This window comes from Psammomys obesus, unplaced genomic scaffold, assembly GCF_907164565.1.
Source record: "Psammomys obesus unplaced genomic scaffold, mPsaObe1.curated_primary_1811, whole genome shotgun sequence".
Taxonomy (NCBI): Eukaryota; Metazoa; Chordata; class Mammalia; order Rodentia; family Muridae; genus Psammomys; species Psammomys obesus.
In genome coordinates this window covers 524568-542795 of record NW_026591560.1, presented here as the reverse complement: position 1 = coordinate 542795, position 18228 = coordinate 524568, and the positions used below count along the sequence as shown (strand labels likewise).

General features: G+C 49.6%; 1 protein-coding gene across 1 annotated transcript; it reads right to left on the bottom strand.

The window, feature by feature from the left end:
* Window positions 1-882: 882 nt before the first annotated feature.
* On the bottom strand, window positions 883-16517 carry Naa40 (N-alpha-acetyltransferase 40, NatD catalytic subunit). The gene is made up of 8 exons (XM_055610508.1): window positions 16257-16517; window positions 10462-10557; window positions 9497-9549; window positions 5718-5813; window positions 5475-5633; window positions 5250-5333; window positions 4046-4123; window positions 883-3785 (listed from the first exon to the last, which is right to left on the bottom strand). The coding sequence occupies exons 1-8, from the start codon at window positions 16374-16376 to the stop codon at window positions 3644-3646; spliced, it is 828 nt and encodes a 275-aa protein (XP_055466483.1). The 5' UTR covers window positions 16377-16517; the 3' UTR covers window positions 883-3643.
* Window positions 16518-18228: the final 1711 nt, after the last annotated feature.

The following is an 18228-nucleotide window of genomic DNA, read 5'->3' as shown; positions in this document are numbered from 1 at the left end:
GTGCTGAGGCAGATAGAATACCTCGGAGATGCCTGCCTCAGTCCTATCTGAACCCGCCACCCTGGCAGCAGTGGTGACTGGCTAACAGATGACTTTCCCAGTGTGCTTCTACCTCACAGACTTCCAGCCAAGTGAAACTGGCCCTGAGGCTGGAGGGCCCAGGCAGCAGCTCCAGGAGCTATTCCACATGTGGGTAAGGTGGCAGAAATGGGTACCAATGGCAACTCTCCTAGACCTCAGCCTTGTTGACAGGCCCTAATGTTTCAGCTCCACTCACCACTTACCCCCAAGCAAAGGGATGTCCATTTAGAGAAAAACACCAGTTTAAGCCAGGTGTGACAGTGAAGGGTACCCCAGCACTGGGGTGTTGGAAACAGGACTGGCATGAGTTAAGGGATAGCCTCAGCTACACAATGAGTGCCAAGCCTGACTTCAGTAAATGCCACCCTTTTCCTGCAAAAACAAAACCCAAGGGCTGGGCTTCTAGTTCAGTGGTGGGGCACCTGTACTGAGCATGCACAGAAAAAATAAAAGGCAGCTTTCAAAGAACTAGAGGGGCAGAACTTTGTTAGTTTATGGTATGCAGTCAAGCAAACCACCCCCCCTTCCCCACAGCTGTGACACCTTCCCCCCAGGCTACAAAGACAAGGTGGGGCACCAGCCACGCCCTTGGTGATTTCCCATTCAGGGAACAGGCCCCAACTTGCCATAGCTGGCACCCACTGAACAAATGCTCTCCTGCTTTCCCCAGATCTGCTGGGGCACAGGCACATGTCCTGTCTTCCACCTAGCACCACACTGACCAAGCATACGGTGAAGTTCTGTCTGCAGGAAGTTCTGAGCTCCAGTTCCCAGGCCCATTTCCTGACTCTCTGATCCTTGCCTGGCAGGAGCTCAGCTTGGGGATCAAGCTGTGTAATTCTGCCATGCTAGACTAGTGTAACTTTCCAGTCAGGCCTGACAGGTTAACTCTTCCTTTGGGTCTTTGCCCTGTGAGACTTCAGAGTCCTCGTTGAAGACTTTGATGAGGAATATTCTGAGTAATGCAGTAAACAAAGGGACAAAAATTCATCCTTCAACTCATACAGGGCACTGAATTCATGTCTGGGTGTTAATGTCCAAAGTCACAGTGTCTGGCTCAGGACCTGCCCCAGGATGCCAAGCAGACAGTATTCCGAACATCCCTGGCCTCTCCCCACAACTTCTGGGCTATGTCAAACACATGCACTTGGGTTCCATTTACCCGGGGCTTCCTTTGCAGGAAGGGTGCAGGGCCAGCACAGCTCTGTGCCTCCCAAAGCCAATGCCTGATTCCCACTACCCACGGCACCCACCATCTGTACACTATCCCAGCACCTGAACAAAGTGTCTTTTATTAATGACACACAAATAAAACTGAGACAAAGAGATGCTTTTCCCTCTCGATTCCAGTGGTAACAAGCTGCTAGAAAAAAACACATAAAACAGGAAATTTATCTTCCAACTTTCCTCTTAAAAAAAAAACAAAAAAACAAAAAAACAACAACAGAAACAAAACTGAAATGCCCCCCAGACACCCCCCCCCAAAAAAAAACCAAACCTCCAGAAAGGGTAAGAACCATACACATTTAACAGCAACAAATAACCCAAAATGAGAAAGGTTCACTAAACAAAACAAAACCCTTTAAAACCATTTTAACACGCCCAAAACAAAACCCAAGAGTCTGGTACAGAAGGCTAGACCTGCTGTTTCTCAAAATCAAGAGGGTGGCAGAGGAAAATTTATGCCTGATAAGCCACTGGGCTCAACACCCATGGGAGCTGGTCTTGGCCACCACCCCTCTGGTCCAGTGAACAATCCTGAAGGACCCTTTGGGATGTGGCCTGCAGAGGGTGAGGAGCAGGGCAGGCACCGAACACCATCAGAGTCCTGGTGTCCAGCGACTGGAGAGAAGACACTCAATTCACCTCACATAAGGTTTGCAGTAGGGTTTCCTTTTGGACCCCTAAGTGGGAGGTATCAGAAATTCATGATCTAAGACAGATGAGGATCAGGGAGTGACTCTTCCAAGATTGCTTCATGATTCTTGGAAGGAACCTACCAATCCCCTCTGGGCAGCTTCAACTCTCACCAGGGATACAGGCCCCAGAAGCTAGCAAGCCAGATAAACGCAGACCTATTCCAGTGTAAAGCTGTAAAGGCCTTCTCCAAGGCAAGGCTAACAGGGCTAACAACAGCACAGGGTGCTCAACAGGGGTCAGACCAGGCAAGAAAGGGCCCTCCATGCCCAGGCCACTGCACAAGCTGAGGAGGTGTGTGACAGGTGACTGCTCTGGGGACACTTGCCAGGACAGCCAGCCTGAGTCAGGCAGGGAGTGCGGTGAGGAGACTGAGGTCAGGAGCAGAGGGGCTCAGAGAGAAACTGCACAAAGGCAAGCTCTTTGCTATGCTTCCCAAGGCAGAACTCAGGGATGCCAAAAAGGAAGTGGCAAGTGTGTTTTCCTAAGTGAGGAATTGGTTTTGCGTCCTTGGAAGAACACAGCCTAGAGGTCAGGACCAGTTCAAGTCCAAAGCCTGGATCCTTTCTGAAGAGGAAGGCCTTCTCCTGGCTCTAGCCTGCCACTGTAGGGTGATGACAGTGACAGAAAAGCAGCAGTAGGCCACTGAAAGGCATTCCTGATGCATCCCTGTGGTGCCAGGAAAGTGGCAGGAGTGTCTCATTGAGGCAGTGAGGGATGGGGCTAGGGAGGACAGGCAAAGGGGCCTGCTGCTGGCTGGGGCTCCTCAGAGTGTAGGGGGTACCCCATCTTCAGAGCTATCAGCACCAAGAACAGGAGAAACAGCATCACCTATACACTGGGGGAAGACAAGGGGTTCCCTGATGTTACTACCCTTGAGACTAAGAACAGAGGTATTTGGGCTGAGGTGAGAGGTGTAAGAACAGGCAGAACTGTGACTTCCTTCTTGAATAAAAAAGCTGAGTAATGAAAATGCAGCAAAGTCCAAAGGCCCAGAGATGCCACATCCCTATGGCAAGCACATAAGAGACGGCTCTTCCTGGTTTCCTCTGCCTTACTGACAGTGTAGAGGGAGTCTCCCTCGTGAAGTTGGCTGGTCCCCTGAGATGCCCCCCTGTGGATCTATACGAACACGGATAAACCCTTGCATCCTGGCATCAAGGGCTATATGGTCTCTGGGAGAGCACATGGTCCAAGGGCTGTTCTGTGCCCAGTTCTTTCTGGGGGCCATCAGACTCCAGGTCTTTCACAAAGGTGGCTATAAACATTCCATCTGTCCATATGGGGCACGGTGTGGGGCTCTGTCAGAAATCCAGCTGCAGACAAGTGGGGAGCCTTCCATTCTAGGGGCCCAAGGACTAATCACAGAGGCAGCCACTGTGCAGGGATGGGCTCAGTGGACATCCTGTCATCATTCTCACAGCACCCTCTACTCTGTGTCCCTTCCTGGCACTCTGCTTTTCCAGGAGGGAAGTGGAAAGGCAGCTGGAGTCACTGCTCCTCAAAGTTCTGTGTTCTCAGGGTACACCTGGCTCATACAGAGCTAAGGTACCCACAGCTCCGGAGGTACCTTACAAGTGGCATAAGACCAGGGAAGAGGAAAGGCCTAAGGAGAATGACTTCCCTTGCAAGTGGTTCTAGGAGTTCAGTGGCAACAGCCACCACAGTGCCCGCCTGTGTGGGAGTGCTGACTGTCCCCAAACTTGGTCCTCCGGCTCAGTATCTCATAGGAGCAGTCCTCCCCACAGCAACCGGACATGCTGGGAGAAGAGTCATCGATTTCAAACCTGCAAGACAGATAGGAGAAAGGCTTGGCTGCTGACAGCTGACTGCTTTTTGCTTCCTGAACCAAGAACTTTCCAACAGTTCTGAGATCTCTGGAATGAGGCACAAGACTAAGTCAGAGAGCACTGGCACATCACCTCACACACCCAAATGCCCATGGAGCACTGACTAGAATCAGGAGGAGGACAAGCAGGTACCGGGGAACCAGCAGAGGGAGGACCCTAACCACCCAGGAGGACCACACCAGAGCCTTGCTCCTTACTGCAGTGCTTCTCGGAAGAACTGATAGGCACCATGATTGTGTTTAAATACAGTTAACATCACCTTCTTCATCTGTGTGCTGGAAGAAAGCAGAGTGAGCACCTTTTAGAAACAGAATCAAGGAGCTAGACAGATGGTTTAGTACTGTCTACTACTTCTGTTCTTCCAGAGGACTGGAGTTTGGCTCCTAGCCATAGGGTGACTCCATGTACCTGCCTGTAACTCATGATCTAGGGTAGCCCACATCCTTCTGGCCTCTGAAGGCACTGCAGTCACATGGCAGACACACAAATACACATGAATAAAAATGTATACTTAAAAAAGTTTGGAGACATGTCTCAGGGGTTCAAGAGCACTGGCTACTCTTGCAGAGGACCTGGGGTTCAAGCCCAAGCATTGACATGATGGTGCACAACCACCTGTAACTTTAGTTCCAAGGAATGACACCCTCTTCAGGCTTCCAAAAGAACCAAGCACCCACACGGTGCATATGCATACATGCAGGAAAAATACCCATACAAAAAAAAAAAAAAAAAAAAGCCTGCAGTGGTGGTGTCACACACCTATTTTCCCAGCACTCCGGGAGGCAGAGGATCTCTTGTGAGTCTACAAAGCGAGTCCAAGGCTACACAGAGAAACCCTGTCTCGAAAAACCAAACCAAACAAAAACAAAAACACCCAGTTGGACAGTTTCTCATGACTGTAACATCAACAGTCGGGAGGCGGAGGCAAGAGGAGTTCCCTGACTGAGTTCAAGGCTACCCTGGGCTAGAGACCCTGCCTCAAAAAACAAAAACATACCAACAACAACAAAAAGTGAATAACCAAAAAATAAAACATAACAACACAACAACAAAAAAAGTGAACAAAGTGGCACACACCTTTAATCCCAGCACCCAAGAGGAAACCCTCTCTCAAATAACAAAAAAAAAAAAAAACAAAAAACAGCGAACAGAGACGACTAAGGTCAGGCTTCCCCTCTCTCCTACTTCTGTTTTGCCTCAACAGGAGTCCTCCAGGCCCTCCTCCAGCCTGCAGAGGTCTGGGGTACTGAGTCCTTCCTCAGGGATCTTCCCCACTTGCCCTCTAACTTTGAGCCACAGCAAAGCAGGGTCCTCTTCCTGACAGGGTCTAGAGCCTTTGTCCTCCAAGGAAGCTGTCCCCTTGGTGCAGCTCTTCCACCCAGCAGCAGAGCAGCACCTTACCTGTTAGCCATGAGCTGCAGGATCTGAATGAGGAACTTCCCTAGGCCTTTCCGCCGTACCTTGCTTTCCAACTGTACTTCATAGCTAACAAAGAAAGCAGAGGAGTTGAGTACCCAGACCCACTGGAAGAGCCTGCAGCCCCACAGAGCGCTCAGGCCCAGAGTGTCTGTGGGCTCTGCCACTTGGTTTCCTCCCCTCTATCCCACTTTAAGCCTCAGTTCCTACCAGTAAAGGACTTCATCCCCGCACTCCACATCAAACCGGAAGTGAGAAAAGGCAACTGGGATGGAACTGTTTTCCCAAGCAATGAGGTACCAGGCTCGATCATCAGTCATTTCCTCCCGTTTTTCTCGGTCCTTCCAGCCCCACTCACTTTGCTCATACCTGGGGAGTTGGGGCAATCAGGACGGGGGGCCTTGGAGAAAAGCCGCTGGGGTACAGGGCTGCCCTTGGTAGGGCCATGCTTACATTGCCTGCATATTGGTTTTAGTCAGGTCGAAGGCCCAATCCACAGTGGCTGGCTCCAATCCAGACACTCGCTTACATTCAATGGAGACATTCAACCTGAGAAGTGGACAGGGAGGCATCAGGCCTGGGGTTCTCACCAGGACGCTGCTATTCCTCCTTGAATATCTGTTGGGAGGCATGCCAACAGATAAGGCAAATTTTCTAGACCCAGGATTAACAACTGCCATCATATGGCCACCATCCTGCCACAGGGCACATTTCTTACCTCACCAGCATTGTTGTTTTTTTTAATTAAATGTTTATTTTTTTATATTAATTACAGTTTACTCACTTTGTATCCCAGCTGTTGAGCCCTCCCTTATTCCCTCTAATCCCACCCTCTCTTCCTCATTTCTTCCCATGCCCCTCTCCAAGTCCACTGATAGGGGAGGTCCTTCCTCCCCTTCCATCTGACCCTAGCTTATCAGGTCTCATCAGGACTAGCTGCATTGTCCTCCTCTGTGGCTTGGTAAGGCTGTACGCCCCTCAGGGGATGGTGATCAAAGAGCCCACCACTGAGTTCATATCAGAGACAGTCCCTTACTAGGGAACCTACTTGGATACTGAGCTGCAATGGGCTACATCTGAGCAGGGGTTCTAGGTTATATCCATGAATGGTTCTTGGTTGGAGTAGCAGTCTCAGAAAAGACCCCTGTGCCCAGATTTTTTGGTTCAGTTGTTCTCCTTGCAGAGCTTCTGTCCTCTCCAGGTCCCACTATCTCCCCCTTCTTTCATAGGATTCCCTGCACTCTGCCCAAAGTTTGGTTGAGAGTCTCAGCATCTACACTGGGACTGTTTTAATCAGACTCATTCTGTCAAATACTCTCTTTCTTGTACCTTTTCTCACTGGACCAAGTCTCTCTTACCTATCATGCCTTGAAAGCATCTGGGTGACCTGGGCCTTTCAAGAAGACTGAAACTCAACACCCCTCTGCAGCCTAGTCCCAAGTGCCTCTTGTTCCTCAACAGGAACTGAAAGCTGGTTGGACAGGTGGAGCAAGGTCTAAACCACGGCTCTATGCATAAGGCCCCGCTTTCCAAAGAGACTGAGAAGAACTAGTTGGAAAAACTCAAGCTTTAAACAAAACAAAAATTGGAAAATGGGGCTGGAGTAATGGCTTAGCAGTTAAGGTCACCTGCTGCTCTTCCAGAACCTGAGTTTAGCACCCAGCAGCCATATCAGACCATTCACAGTGCCATGTTAACTGGAGCTCCAGAGGTGATCTGATGCCCTTGGCCTCAGGAGACTTGCATTCATGTGCACATACCCATATACCCACATACAATTTAAAATTAAATGAAACAAATATTTAAAATATATATATTTTACATTGAGTGTGGTGGGGCATACCTTTAATCCCAGCACTCAAGAGACAGAGGCAGACAGATCTCTTGACAATTTGAAACCAGCTTGGTCTGTAAGACCAGGTCTATAGACCATAGCAAGCTAGTTCTAGGCCAGCGAAGACTAGATAGTCTATATAGTAAGACCCTGTCCTAAAAAATAAAAAACAAAGTTTGTGTATGTCTGTGTGTGTGCATGATGTTACAAGTGAAAACCTACACAGAAGTCAGAGGACAATTTCAGGAAACAGATTTTCCTCTTCTACCATGGACTATCTGGGGATCAAACTCAGGCCATCAGGTTTATGTAGCAAGCACTTAGCTTCAGAACCACCTCACCAGCCTTTTTGCTTGTTTGGAAACAGTCTCTATGTAGCTTTGGCTGTCCTGGAAGTCACTATGAAGACCAGGCTAGCCTCAAACTCAAGAGATCCAACTGCCTCTGCCGCCTGAGTACTAGGATTATAGGTATGCACCAAGAATCCACCCCCACCCCACTAGTCTTTATTTATTTTTTTAAAGGCAGGGTCTATGTACCTCAGACTAACTTCCCACTGGAATCCACTGTCCTCTGTTGACTGGCAAGATCTTAAGCTCCTGCCTTGGAAGAACCTTTCTTCACAAGTACCAACCACATAAGAACCATCTTGCACTGAACCTACTTGCTAGAAAATACCCAAAGGCCAGCCTATAGTAATCTGCATGTTCTTATTTTTGGTTTTATGAGATAGGGTCTCTCAACATGGCTCGGGCTGGCCTTGAATCAGTATGCTACCCTCAAACTCATGGAAATCCCTCTGCTTCAGCTTCTCAGGTGCTGTCACAGGCATGCTGAAGGAGGATCACAGCTCTAGGAACCACATGAAATGCAAGGCATTAGAGCAGGTCCAGATTTTTGAAAGTCAATAGAAACACAGCACGCACACACACCCCCAAAAAACAACAACAACAACAACAACAAAAAAACACAAAGAAAAATCTGGGCAAGAGATCTCTAAAAAATGCCACAACTTCCAAGAAACTGAGTAACAAAGCTGCTCTAGAAACTGTCATACGTCAGCTCCCAGAGGGGAAAGTAACAGGGTGTGAACTGCCTCCATGACTGCCACGTGGCTATCCAAAGCCAAGGGGCTGCCCCTCTACCCCGTTCACTTTCTACCGGGGTATTCGCTCCTACCTCCTCAGCATACCTCATACCTTTCTAGCAACATCAACAAACAAGATTTGAGGGGTGTGAGTGACTTATTCCGGGGTACTAATGAAAGGTCCAGCTACTCTTCACCATAACATAGAAAAACTGTAACCTCTGACCTCCCTGAGCCAAGGCAGCACAGCAGAGACACCACTCAGGAGGGCAGAGAAGAGCCTGAACCCAGACCCAAATGCCAGCTGGAACAGCAGTCACAAAAGCCATATTTACCATCAGTAGGCTCCATGAACCTAACCTTAACTCCTCAGGAAAGGACCATTAAACCCCAATCTTTTTTTTTCTTCTCTTTTGCTTTTTTTTTTTTTTAAGGTTTATTTATTATTTATACAACATTCTGCCTATACACCAGATCTTACTATAGATGGTTATGAGCCACCATGTGGCTGCTGGGAATTGAACTCAGGACCTTTGGAAGAACCGTGAGTGTTCTTAACCTCTGAGCCATCTCTCCAGTCCTTGCTCTGTTTTTAAGGCAGTGTCTTAATGCCTAAGCTAGTCTCAAACCCAATCCTTTTGCTTCTCCAAGCCAAGGGTTTTTTTTGTTTGTTTTGTTTTGCTTTGTTTTTCCGAGACAGGGTTTCTCTGAGTAGCCCTGGCCATCCTGGAACTTGCTCTGTAGACCAGGCTGGCCTTGAACTCAGAGATCTGCCTGCCTCTGCTTCCCTAGAGCTGGGATTAAAGGTGTGTGCTACCACTGCAGGCCCACCAAGTTTTTAAACTCATTTCTAATTACAAAACTGAGGCAAGACAGGCTATGTAATTAAACCAGTGTTAAACAGTTAGCATAATTATATACTGTACACTCAAGGAAAAAAGCTCTGAATTGGGAATTAAAGCTCTTAGATGAGAGGGGGTACTCAATAAACTCAGAAACCTCATTCAAACTTTCTGAGCCTCAGTTTTCCAATCATTCAGTATGACAACAGGTTGATGAGTTTTCAAGTTTCTTTGAACAAAAAAAATTTGAGTCTTAAAGGGGCATCAGTTCTCATTCATACAACCTCAATTACACACACTCTTTGGACACCACCAATTCATGCATCGCCTTAACTGGGAGACTGCATCAACAGAAGGCAACAGCCAGTCGTTGCTTTTTCATAGTGGAGGAAAACCTGTCAGACTGCTCTGGAGGAGTGAACTCCCAAGGACCCCAGGTGACATACCAGGAATGCTGAGCGCAACTTACCCATTTCGGTCGTACTTCTTGAAGACTGGGAATGCCTCCAGAGGGTCTCCAAGCTGTGGAGAGAGTAGACACAGATGAAGGAAAACACGGGTGAGGAGGTACGAGACCATGATGTCAGCTTTCTGTGGTGACAGAGAACAGACACCACTGGCCTGTGCCATAATGCCTGCTCCTGTACAACTATCAGGAAAGAAGTGACTGATGTGCTTGAGTACTTCAGGGACAAGGCTGTCAATAAACTACAACCTATCACCCCAGATGGAAAAGCATGATCTCAAAGGACATCCTTCCAGAGGCAGGGCCATTTACAAAGATGGAAGTTAATGAAAAATGACATAATAGGCTAGAGATGGCTTAGGAGTTAAGAGTGCTCACAGCACTTCCAGAGGGCCTGAGCTCATTTCCCAGCACCCATACAGGACACTTACAACTTCTAGTAACACCAGCTCCAGGGGACTTAAAAACTCCAGCCCCACCCCATGGACACCCACACTCACATGTACCCCCCCCACACACCAATAACTGGGACGGAGGAAGGTGAAATACAGTGTGAGGTAGGAAGGCTACCAAGGTCAAACTCTCAGGCTTGGCCTGAAAGTTTGCAGAAGCCCCCAGAGCTGGGTCACAGCTGCTGCTCCTCTGACTACAGTCTCAGGGATCAGGACGTTGAGGTCTTAGGTAAAGCAGAGCTTACAGCACCTATGGGCAGCCAGTAACCACTGAAAGAAGGAACATGTACCATGTCTCATGAGGCAGGTTTCCTCACGTCCAAAAAAAATCTCCCCACTAGCCACATCAGGAAGACCTATACCCTCTTTCCACACTTCCCTGAACACATGAACCAACCACAGCCCCCTCCTCCCAACTCCACATGGGCACAGGCCTGTGCGGACAGTCCTACAGATCTGCCACTGGGTGGCGCCAAGAAGTCAAATAAAAAAAAAAAGGGAAGAACTGAGAGTCACCCTGTTGGCAGCATCCACTTTGGCACAGACAGCATCCATGGCCGCTCTCTCCTCCAGTCGCTTCTGCTTCTTCTCTTTGGCCTTACTTGACTTTCTCTGCAACAAGAAAAACATCACCACTGGAAGGGTTGGAGTAAATCCCCTCAGAGGAACCCAAGGGGCCTTATACCTGTTGACCTGGCCCTGTGGCAGGAAACCTGGCTGTGTGGCACAGCAGGGAACACTGTTCCTTCATGGTTTTGAGGTTGGGCAGGGGAAGGATGGACCACTAGACTTCTCAGCTTCCTTCCAGGAAGAGCAGTGATCCAGCTGTGTGATCCCAGCTGAGTGCTGACCATGTTGTAGCCTGTTGGCCTAGCACTGATACATATTCACTTGGTTGCTTCCTCCTAAGGAGGAAATGCCCACTTTCAGGAACAGTTAGCAGAACTCTCTGGGATCCAAGATGATCTCAGACCACTTTCTGACTATGAGACACAGTCCTGTGGAAGCAGGATCCTTTGCACATGAGGACCAGGGCACACTGGCTTCAAGACACAGTAAAGAGCCACTTCCAGAAGCTCTGTCCAGCCAAGGCGCACCATGCACCTTTAATGACAAGGGTAAACGGAGGGCCTCATGGGTTTACCTCAGGACAGAGGTGCCACAGGTCAGCAAGACCAAGCATAACAGCAGGAACAGGCAAAGGCAAGTTATCCCTATCTGCATCTTGACCACACCCTACTTGAAAGTTAATATGGGGGCTCTCTCAAAATACCTCTTCTGAGCTGGGCTCAGTGCAGGGACATGATTGTAATCCCAGCACTCAGGGAGGCAGAGACAGACACATTGATGTGAGTTCAAGGCCAGTCTGGTATACACAGAGAGTCCAGGACAGTGAAGGCTACACAGAGAAACTTTTTTTTTTTTGGGGGGGGGGGGCAAGGGAAGAGGGTGGTTTCATTCTGTATGTAGCTCAGGCAAGTCTCCAACTGAACAGCAACTGTCCTGCTTCATCCTCCCAAGTGTTAGGATTACAGGTGTGAGCCCCAGCCCCAGCCCCAGCTTCTCATCAAAGGTGCTTTCTACTCTTTCCCTGCCAGGTCCTAAAATAAAAGAGCCTCATCCCTGCTCTAGGCAAGGCTTCCAATACCTTCCTGGTGCTGTTAACATTACGGCTACAAAAAGGTGCTCAATGACAGCTCTTGTTCACCCTCCCAGGGAGGACCAGGAGGGTCCGGATCTCCCGACTCCAGCCCCACATCTCCTACAGCTCACTGGCAAGAAGTCAGACAACACCAATGCCAATGTGACTGCGGCACTGCCTGGCTCTAGGAGAGGATCCTATTCACATATTCACATCAATTGAAAACCAGTTGTTAAACAGCTGGGCAAGTTCCAAAGCATAACTTCAACCTGGATGTTCTAAGGAACAACACTGCTTACCTCTCGTTTCATCAACCAGAAAGTGAAAAGAATGAGACACACAGAACTCATAGGAGTCTTTTGACAGGCCACATGCCAGCACCAGCTTCTACTTCCAAGCACTGTGATAGGAGCCAGGCTAGCCCTTGTGTCTCAGCTCCTCTAAGAAAAGCACACACAGAGACTAGAGCAGGTTTTTGTCTTTGTAGTGCTGGGAATGGAACGCAGGGCCTTGCACATGCCAGGCCAGTGATCTAACCCTCAGCTACACCCCCAGCCTGAGGCTGTCTTCACAGAGGTGGCAATGGCAGAAGCAGGCCCCCTACCAGACAGGTTTCCCAGCATTCATTTTCCTCTGGAATCTGAACTTCAGCACAACACGGAAATTGATCAACAAAGCACAGGAACACATAATTCAAGGGTCTGGGTAAAAGCCATCACTCACCTGTACATGTTAAGAAACTGAGGCTCAAGGGAACCTGAGTTATGCACAGTTCCCAGACAGCAAGTAGCCAAATGGAGACAACTTGAGGGGCCAGGCCACAGATGCAGTGTCTGTGCAGTGGGCCACCTGTCTACCTGGGGCACAAGCACATCTAGACTTCAACTCAGGCAACAAAGACCTCCTCGTACCCTCTGGAGGCCCCAAGCGCTCTCAGAGAAACACTGAGCAGCTCATTTCTTGATGCCCATGTTTTGCTCGTAACCTGAGGGCCAGTTTCCTGGAGTGCCACCCCCTACACTACCTCCACACTAACTCAAAGGCAGGGAAAAGGGCAACTGCAGATGGAGCACCAGGAACATGAGCTTCCCATCGACCAGACAAGGCCATGCCCTGTCCACCACCCACAAATAACCATCTGAACATCACCAGGGAAACTGGAATGCTAACATATCTTCATCTTCACAGACGTAAGCTCCCTTCTCCACCCTGTCAAGTCAACATTGCCTGCCACATGGCACGGTGTGGGGCCAATGAAAGGCAAATGTGATTCCCAGGACCCCAAAAGCACGAAACCTGGGTTCCTTCCACAACATCTCACTTCCGGACACAGGAATGTAGTTCCTGATACTTATGAAGGCTGATGGGCAAACCAGGCAACCCTCAAAATGAGGCCCAAGGCCACCACCATGAGGACAGATAATGCAAACACCCCTTCCGCACTTGGCTTCCAGCACAGAGTGGTGGGTGGAGCAGGCTGTGCCACACAGGCAGGGGCTCTCCTGCAGCCCCAGCAAACACTAGTTAGAGTGGTCCCCCACTGTTCCAGTTAGCTTCACTGAAGCTTGTGAAGGTAAGGCTGTCCTGCGGGGGCTCGGAAAAACTTGCCTAATTAAAATGGGAAATAAGCACAGTGAACAGTAAAGCTCATTGTGGTTAAGTGTCTTTCCCAGGGGAGCTTTATATAATAAAACGAGTGTGGGCTTTTGAGTCAAGAGACCTGGATTTGATTCTCAGCTCTTTCACTAACAGCTGTGACTTTAGGCATGTTACTTAAAACCTTTTGGCAAGTTACTCAATTTGTCAGAACCTCAGTTTCCTCAACCACAGAATGGAGCTAGTAATTCCAACACCAACAAAGAGCTGTTACATAGATAAAAATGGTAGAATGCCTCTTTTTGGCTATTCCTGCTCTAGGACCAAACCTCATTCATAGCAAGGACTGTGTTACACTGAGCTTTTATCTCCAGCTTTAAAAATGGTTGGTTTCCAGGAACCCACTAGAGTCACGCTCTGACAGTGCATTCTGGGGGGAATGTGGGGTGGGGACAGGATCTCTTTAGCTCAGGCTGGTTTCTAAACTGCTATGTAAAGGATGACCTTGAACTTCTGTTCCTCCTGCCGCTACTTCCTGCAAGCAGGCTTGAGTCACCTCACCCAGTTTATGCAATACTACGGATTAAACCCAGTGCTTCATGCATGCTAGGCAGGCACTCTACAGAACAGATTTCCCCTTGCCCTCTGCCACTGCTTTTCTAAAGATGTGCTAGACAGCTCGGCTGTGAGAAGTAACCTGCAAGAAGCTACTCAAGTCAGAGCCAGCAGAATTCTCAACAGTCTTACCAATAATCTCCGCTGGACTCGGCTCCAGCAGGCAGCGGTGGCTCTACTTTACTTACCAGTGTGTGCCTCCAGTGCTCATACACAGGAGGCCCAGAATCAAATTCAGGCTTGAATATTCAACTATTCCTCCCTCCCACGGCATCACGCACGGCTCATTTTCATGCTATATAAATACTGCTTTCACAGGTAGCTGCAGATCCGATATCCCTTTACTAGTCTCAGAACCTTAGGTCCAGGAATCACAAAGAGAAATAAAACCACAAAAGTGGCTGTTTTCAGAAGGGAGTTGACATTACTTAGATTTCAGTATCAATGCCTCCATCCAACTAGTTTTGGCAATAGGCGAGAGATCTAACTTCTAACTCAAACCCAACGAGTAGCAGCTGGTACGAAAGAAGCTTGGAGAGGTGTTCCACCTGGTTCCACCTGGTGACATCGCTCAGCCTGTGGTAAAGAAGCAGGGTACTTGCTATGGGAATGGATGGGGTCTATTAGGACGTCTAGCCACACAGGTGGGGCATGGGGGTGGGGCCTGATGAGAGCAAAGGGAGGATTCCCGATCTGATCCAGTGAAGGTAATTCAAGTTTCTATGTTTTGAGTTTTAGGCCAGGAGACATTGTAAAGGGAGCTGTTGTGGGCAACATCTCCACAGTATGAGCAATGCACTGGGACCCAAAGGAAGCAAAGTCTGTGGTGTATCTGGGCCCCGAGACTTCAGTGGCATCGATGAGGAAGTACAGAATCTGAGGCTTGCTACCCTTCTTGCTGAGGGCTTAATTTGCAATACGAGAAGCTTGGGTTTCATTTAGCCTCAATAAGAGCTGGGGCCTGGGCTTGCTCACTATAAAGTTAAATATGCCAGCATTTCCTTCATATTGGTAAATAGTAGTAAAAATTACTGCCTGAACTATCCAAATGCTTTGGAAGGTTTTGTTCTTTTTGCTGCTGGAGACTGAAGTACTCAAGGCCTCACATATGCTAAGCACACACTCTACTACAGAGCTATAAAACCCAGGACCCCCCAGGGATTGTTTTGACATGGATTCCCAAAAAGCGTTTTGACACACAGGCTAGACTATTTTTGTCTAATAAGCTGGTTTGTTTGTGAGATTAAAAAAAAAAAAATCTAGGTTAGTGGCAGTAAGGATAAACCCAAAGGGATAAAAATAGCACCAATCTATTTTAGATCCTAAAGTGAGGCTGAGAATACGAGCAAAACAGCAGCTACCACTTAAAGGCACCTAGTGAGCTATTTAATTATCTTGCTGACTCTTCACCACTATCCTAAGAGGGAGGTCATGTGCATCCGACAGGTGAGAATAAAATTCAGAAAGGCCACATGGCTAGCGAAGTGTCATGCCGCTGGCCTTCAAAGATGGGGCTGCCACAGAAGCACATCTAGTTCCAAAGTCAGGACTCCCTAAAGGTGTTGCAAATTCCACACGAACCCTAAGAAGCCAGGATCAGGTAGGAGGGTGAATTCAAAAACAAGAAACCGCTTTTACCCAATTCTATTATCTGCACATGCCGGAGAAGGACATGGAAATGCATCTTCTTGCTGTCAGCGCCTAACAGGTGGTTACCAGCCATCCAGGCTGGGCCATCACCAGTGGCTTCATCCTCCCTGCTCATCCATACACCTCCACCCCTCCTCGCAAGCCATCTGCAGTGATATGACTAAGGACAATCCAACTTCTAAGACCCACTTTACTGCAGCCAGGGGCTGAGCGGGCATGCCCGTGTGGAAAGGAAGACTGCGTTTTATCAGGAGCAGGAGGAAGCTGGTAGCAACGGTTCAAAAGTGTAGGGAACTGGCTGGCCTGAGGCTTGAGCAGCGGGAAGCAGATTCCATTACAACTCCGGAGGCGCCGGATGGGGTCCAGCGCCCAAACCATTGTCAGTGTGACCTTGGCCGTGAGCTTTCTTGACTCCCGGCCTCTGTCCCCTCAAGTCCCCTCAAGTCCGGGTTACAGGTAACTACTGGGACCGTGACAACCAGATGATGGGTGACCTTAGGGAGCAAGGGGCTAACCTCAGGAGGTCAGGAGTGGGGTGGTCCGATAGGGAGGGGGTCAGAGAGGCAGGAAGGGGCACCGGGAGCGCGGGGTGCGGAGGTGGGAGGGAGACGGGGACTCCCAGAGGATTTCGGGGCTAGGCTCAACGACGGGACCCTTACAATGAGGGGGAATTCTGGTCAAATGGGGGGCCGGGGTCACGTGAGGCTGGAGGGGGTCAGGGTCACGTGAGGGGGGTTCAAAAAACAATGAGGAGATGGAGGATGACGGGCAGCTGTGGACTTCCCATTACTTCTCCAGCCTCACTTACCCCCATGGTGGTGGCGGCGGCGGCGGCGACCCTCGGCTCCCACTTCTCGCACTTGCCGGTAGGGAGGCGGCAACGGCGGTGCCCGAGCAACAGCGGAGCGGCGGGCCGCGCACTACGCATGCGCCTCACAGATCCCCCGCGCGTCCTAGCGGGCCCCGCGCCGGCGCAGAACCGGACAGGGGGTGGGCGGCGAGCGCGAAGGCGCGCAGGTGGAACGGTTGCGGTGCGCGCGGAGGGCCTGAGGACAGAAAGGCGGGAGGCGCGGCGGAGCGTCGCGCTAGGAATGACGCGTACGCGCCGGCCCCGCCCCCTCGGCAGTGCGCGTCCGTAGCTATGGCAACGACCACGTGGAGCAGGAGGGCGCGCGCTCGGGCTCGGAGCCGGCGGTCTGGGAGTCGCCTGGTGGGCGGCGGCGCGGGCGGGCGCAGCCCAGTCTCTTGAAGCGTTCCGGCCTTCTGGAAGCTGACCCTCGGCATGCCTTTTCTAACCAGTCCTGTTACACTCTCTGGTCCTGCTCGGCATTCATTCCCACAGCTTTCCCGTGCACCTGCGCTGCGCTGAGGACTCAGAGGTTGCTGCAGTCCCAAACTTCGCTCTTTAGAGGGGAAATAGACTTGGAGTGCTTGTAAGAGTTGCTTAGAAGGCTGCTGTTAAAAATAAGACCTCAGGTGTTCTGGGTCGTATTCCTTTCAGTTTGTGCCGACACCTGGGCGTGTGACCTACACACGACCTGCATGTGAATCACCTGGAGAGATAGGGCAGTTTGCAAACTTCTGGGACTAACCCAGGATTGGGGGCGGGGGGGGGGGGGGGGGGGCTGGGCGCGAATCAAGAGTCTTGGCTTTCTTGCGTTTTTTTTTGTTTTTGTTTTTGTTTTTGCTTGGCTTGGGTTCCCAGAGAAGAAAACAGGAAAAAGAGATGAGAGAGTGAGAGAAGGAAGGGACTGGAGAGGTGGCTCAGCAGTTAAGACCACCGGCTGTTCTCCCTGAAGATGGGGCTTCACTTCCCAGCATCCAGCATTTATCACAATTATCTGTAACTCCAGCCCCAGAGCATCTCCACAGACACTGCGTGCACGTGGTGCATAGAGACAGGCAATTTTGTACAATTTTGTCGGATGGTGGTGTCACACCACACATCTTTAATCCCAGCATTCAGGAGGCAGAGGCAAGCGGATCTCTGAGTTTGAGGTCAGCCTGGTCTACAGAGCAAGTTCCAGGATGGCCAGGGCTACACAGAGGAACCCTGTCTCGAAAAAACTAAATAAATAAAATCTCAAAAAAAAAAAGAAAAAAAACTTTAAAAAGAAGGACAAAAGGAAATAGTATCAACTAGGAAAGGCACGGCTGATATTTTCTAGAAAAGCGATAATAAAGCAATTAAATCAGTAATATGCACAGAACATTCTGTAACCTAGGTTCTGTGAAGGAAAATTATGCATGTCAGGAAAGGGCTTACAATTATATCTAGGATGATTGCGGAAGACGACATGGAGTGGTGGTTGAGCCAAGATCTTTAGGGATACGTGGGAGCAGGCGTTCCAGATTGGGGGAGTCCAAAGAGTCCAAGACATTTACCTGCAAGTGGGAACGCTATTAGTTGGCACTCCTAGCAGTAAGTACAGAGTGGCCAGGGCAGATGGGACCTGCAGGAGGGTAATATGAGGTAGTCTCAGTTAGGTAAGAGTGTTTCCTTTGGCTTGTATAGACTTGGGCACTTAGAACACTGTTGGGAAAGTTTGAGTGGAGGAGCCCACTGAGCTGCTGATTTGAAAAGAGTATAGAGGCAAGGTTACAGGAAGAGGAGTCAGTACTATACCCCAGGCAAGGAGGGAGACGGTGACCCACCACAGCCAGGTGGGAGAAGGTCAGGAGGCAATGTGCACTGAGGACAGAGACAGCAGGACTTGCTGCCAGAGTGGACGTGGGGTGTAAGGGAAGTGTCAAAATCCATCCCATTAAGCCTGGCTTGG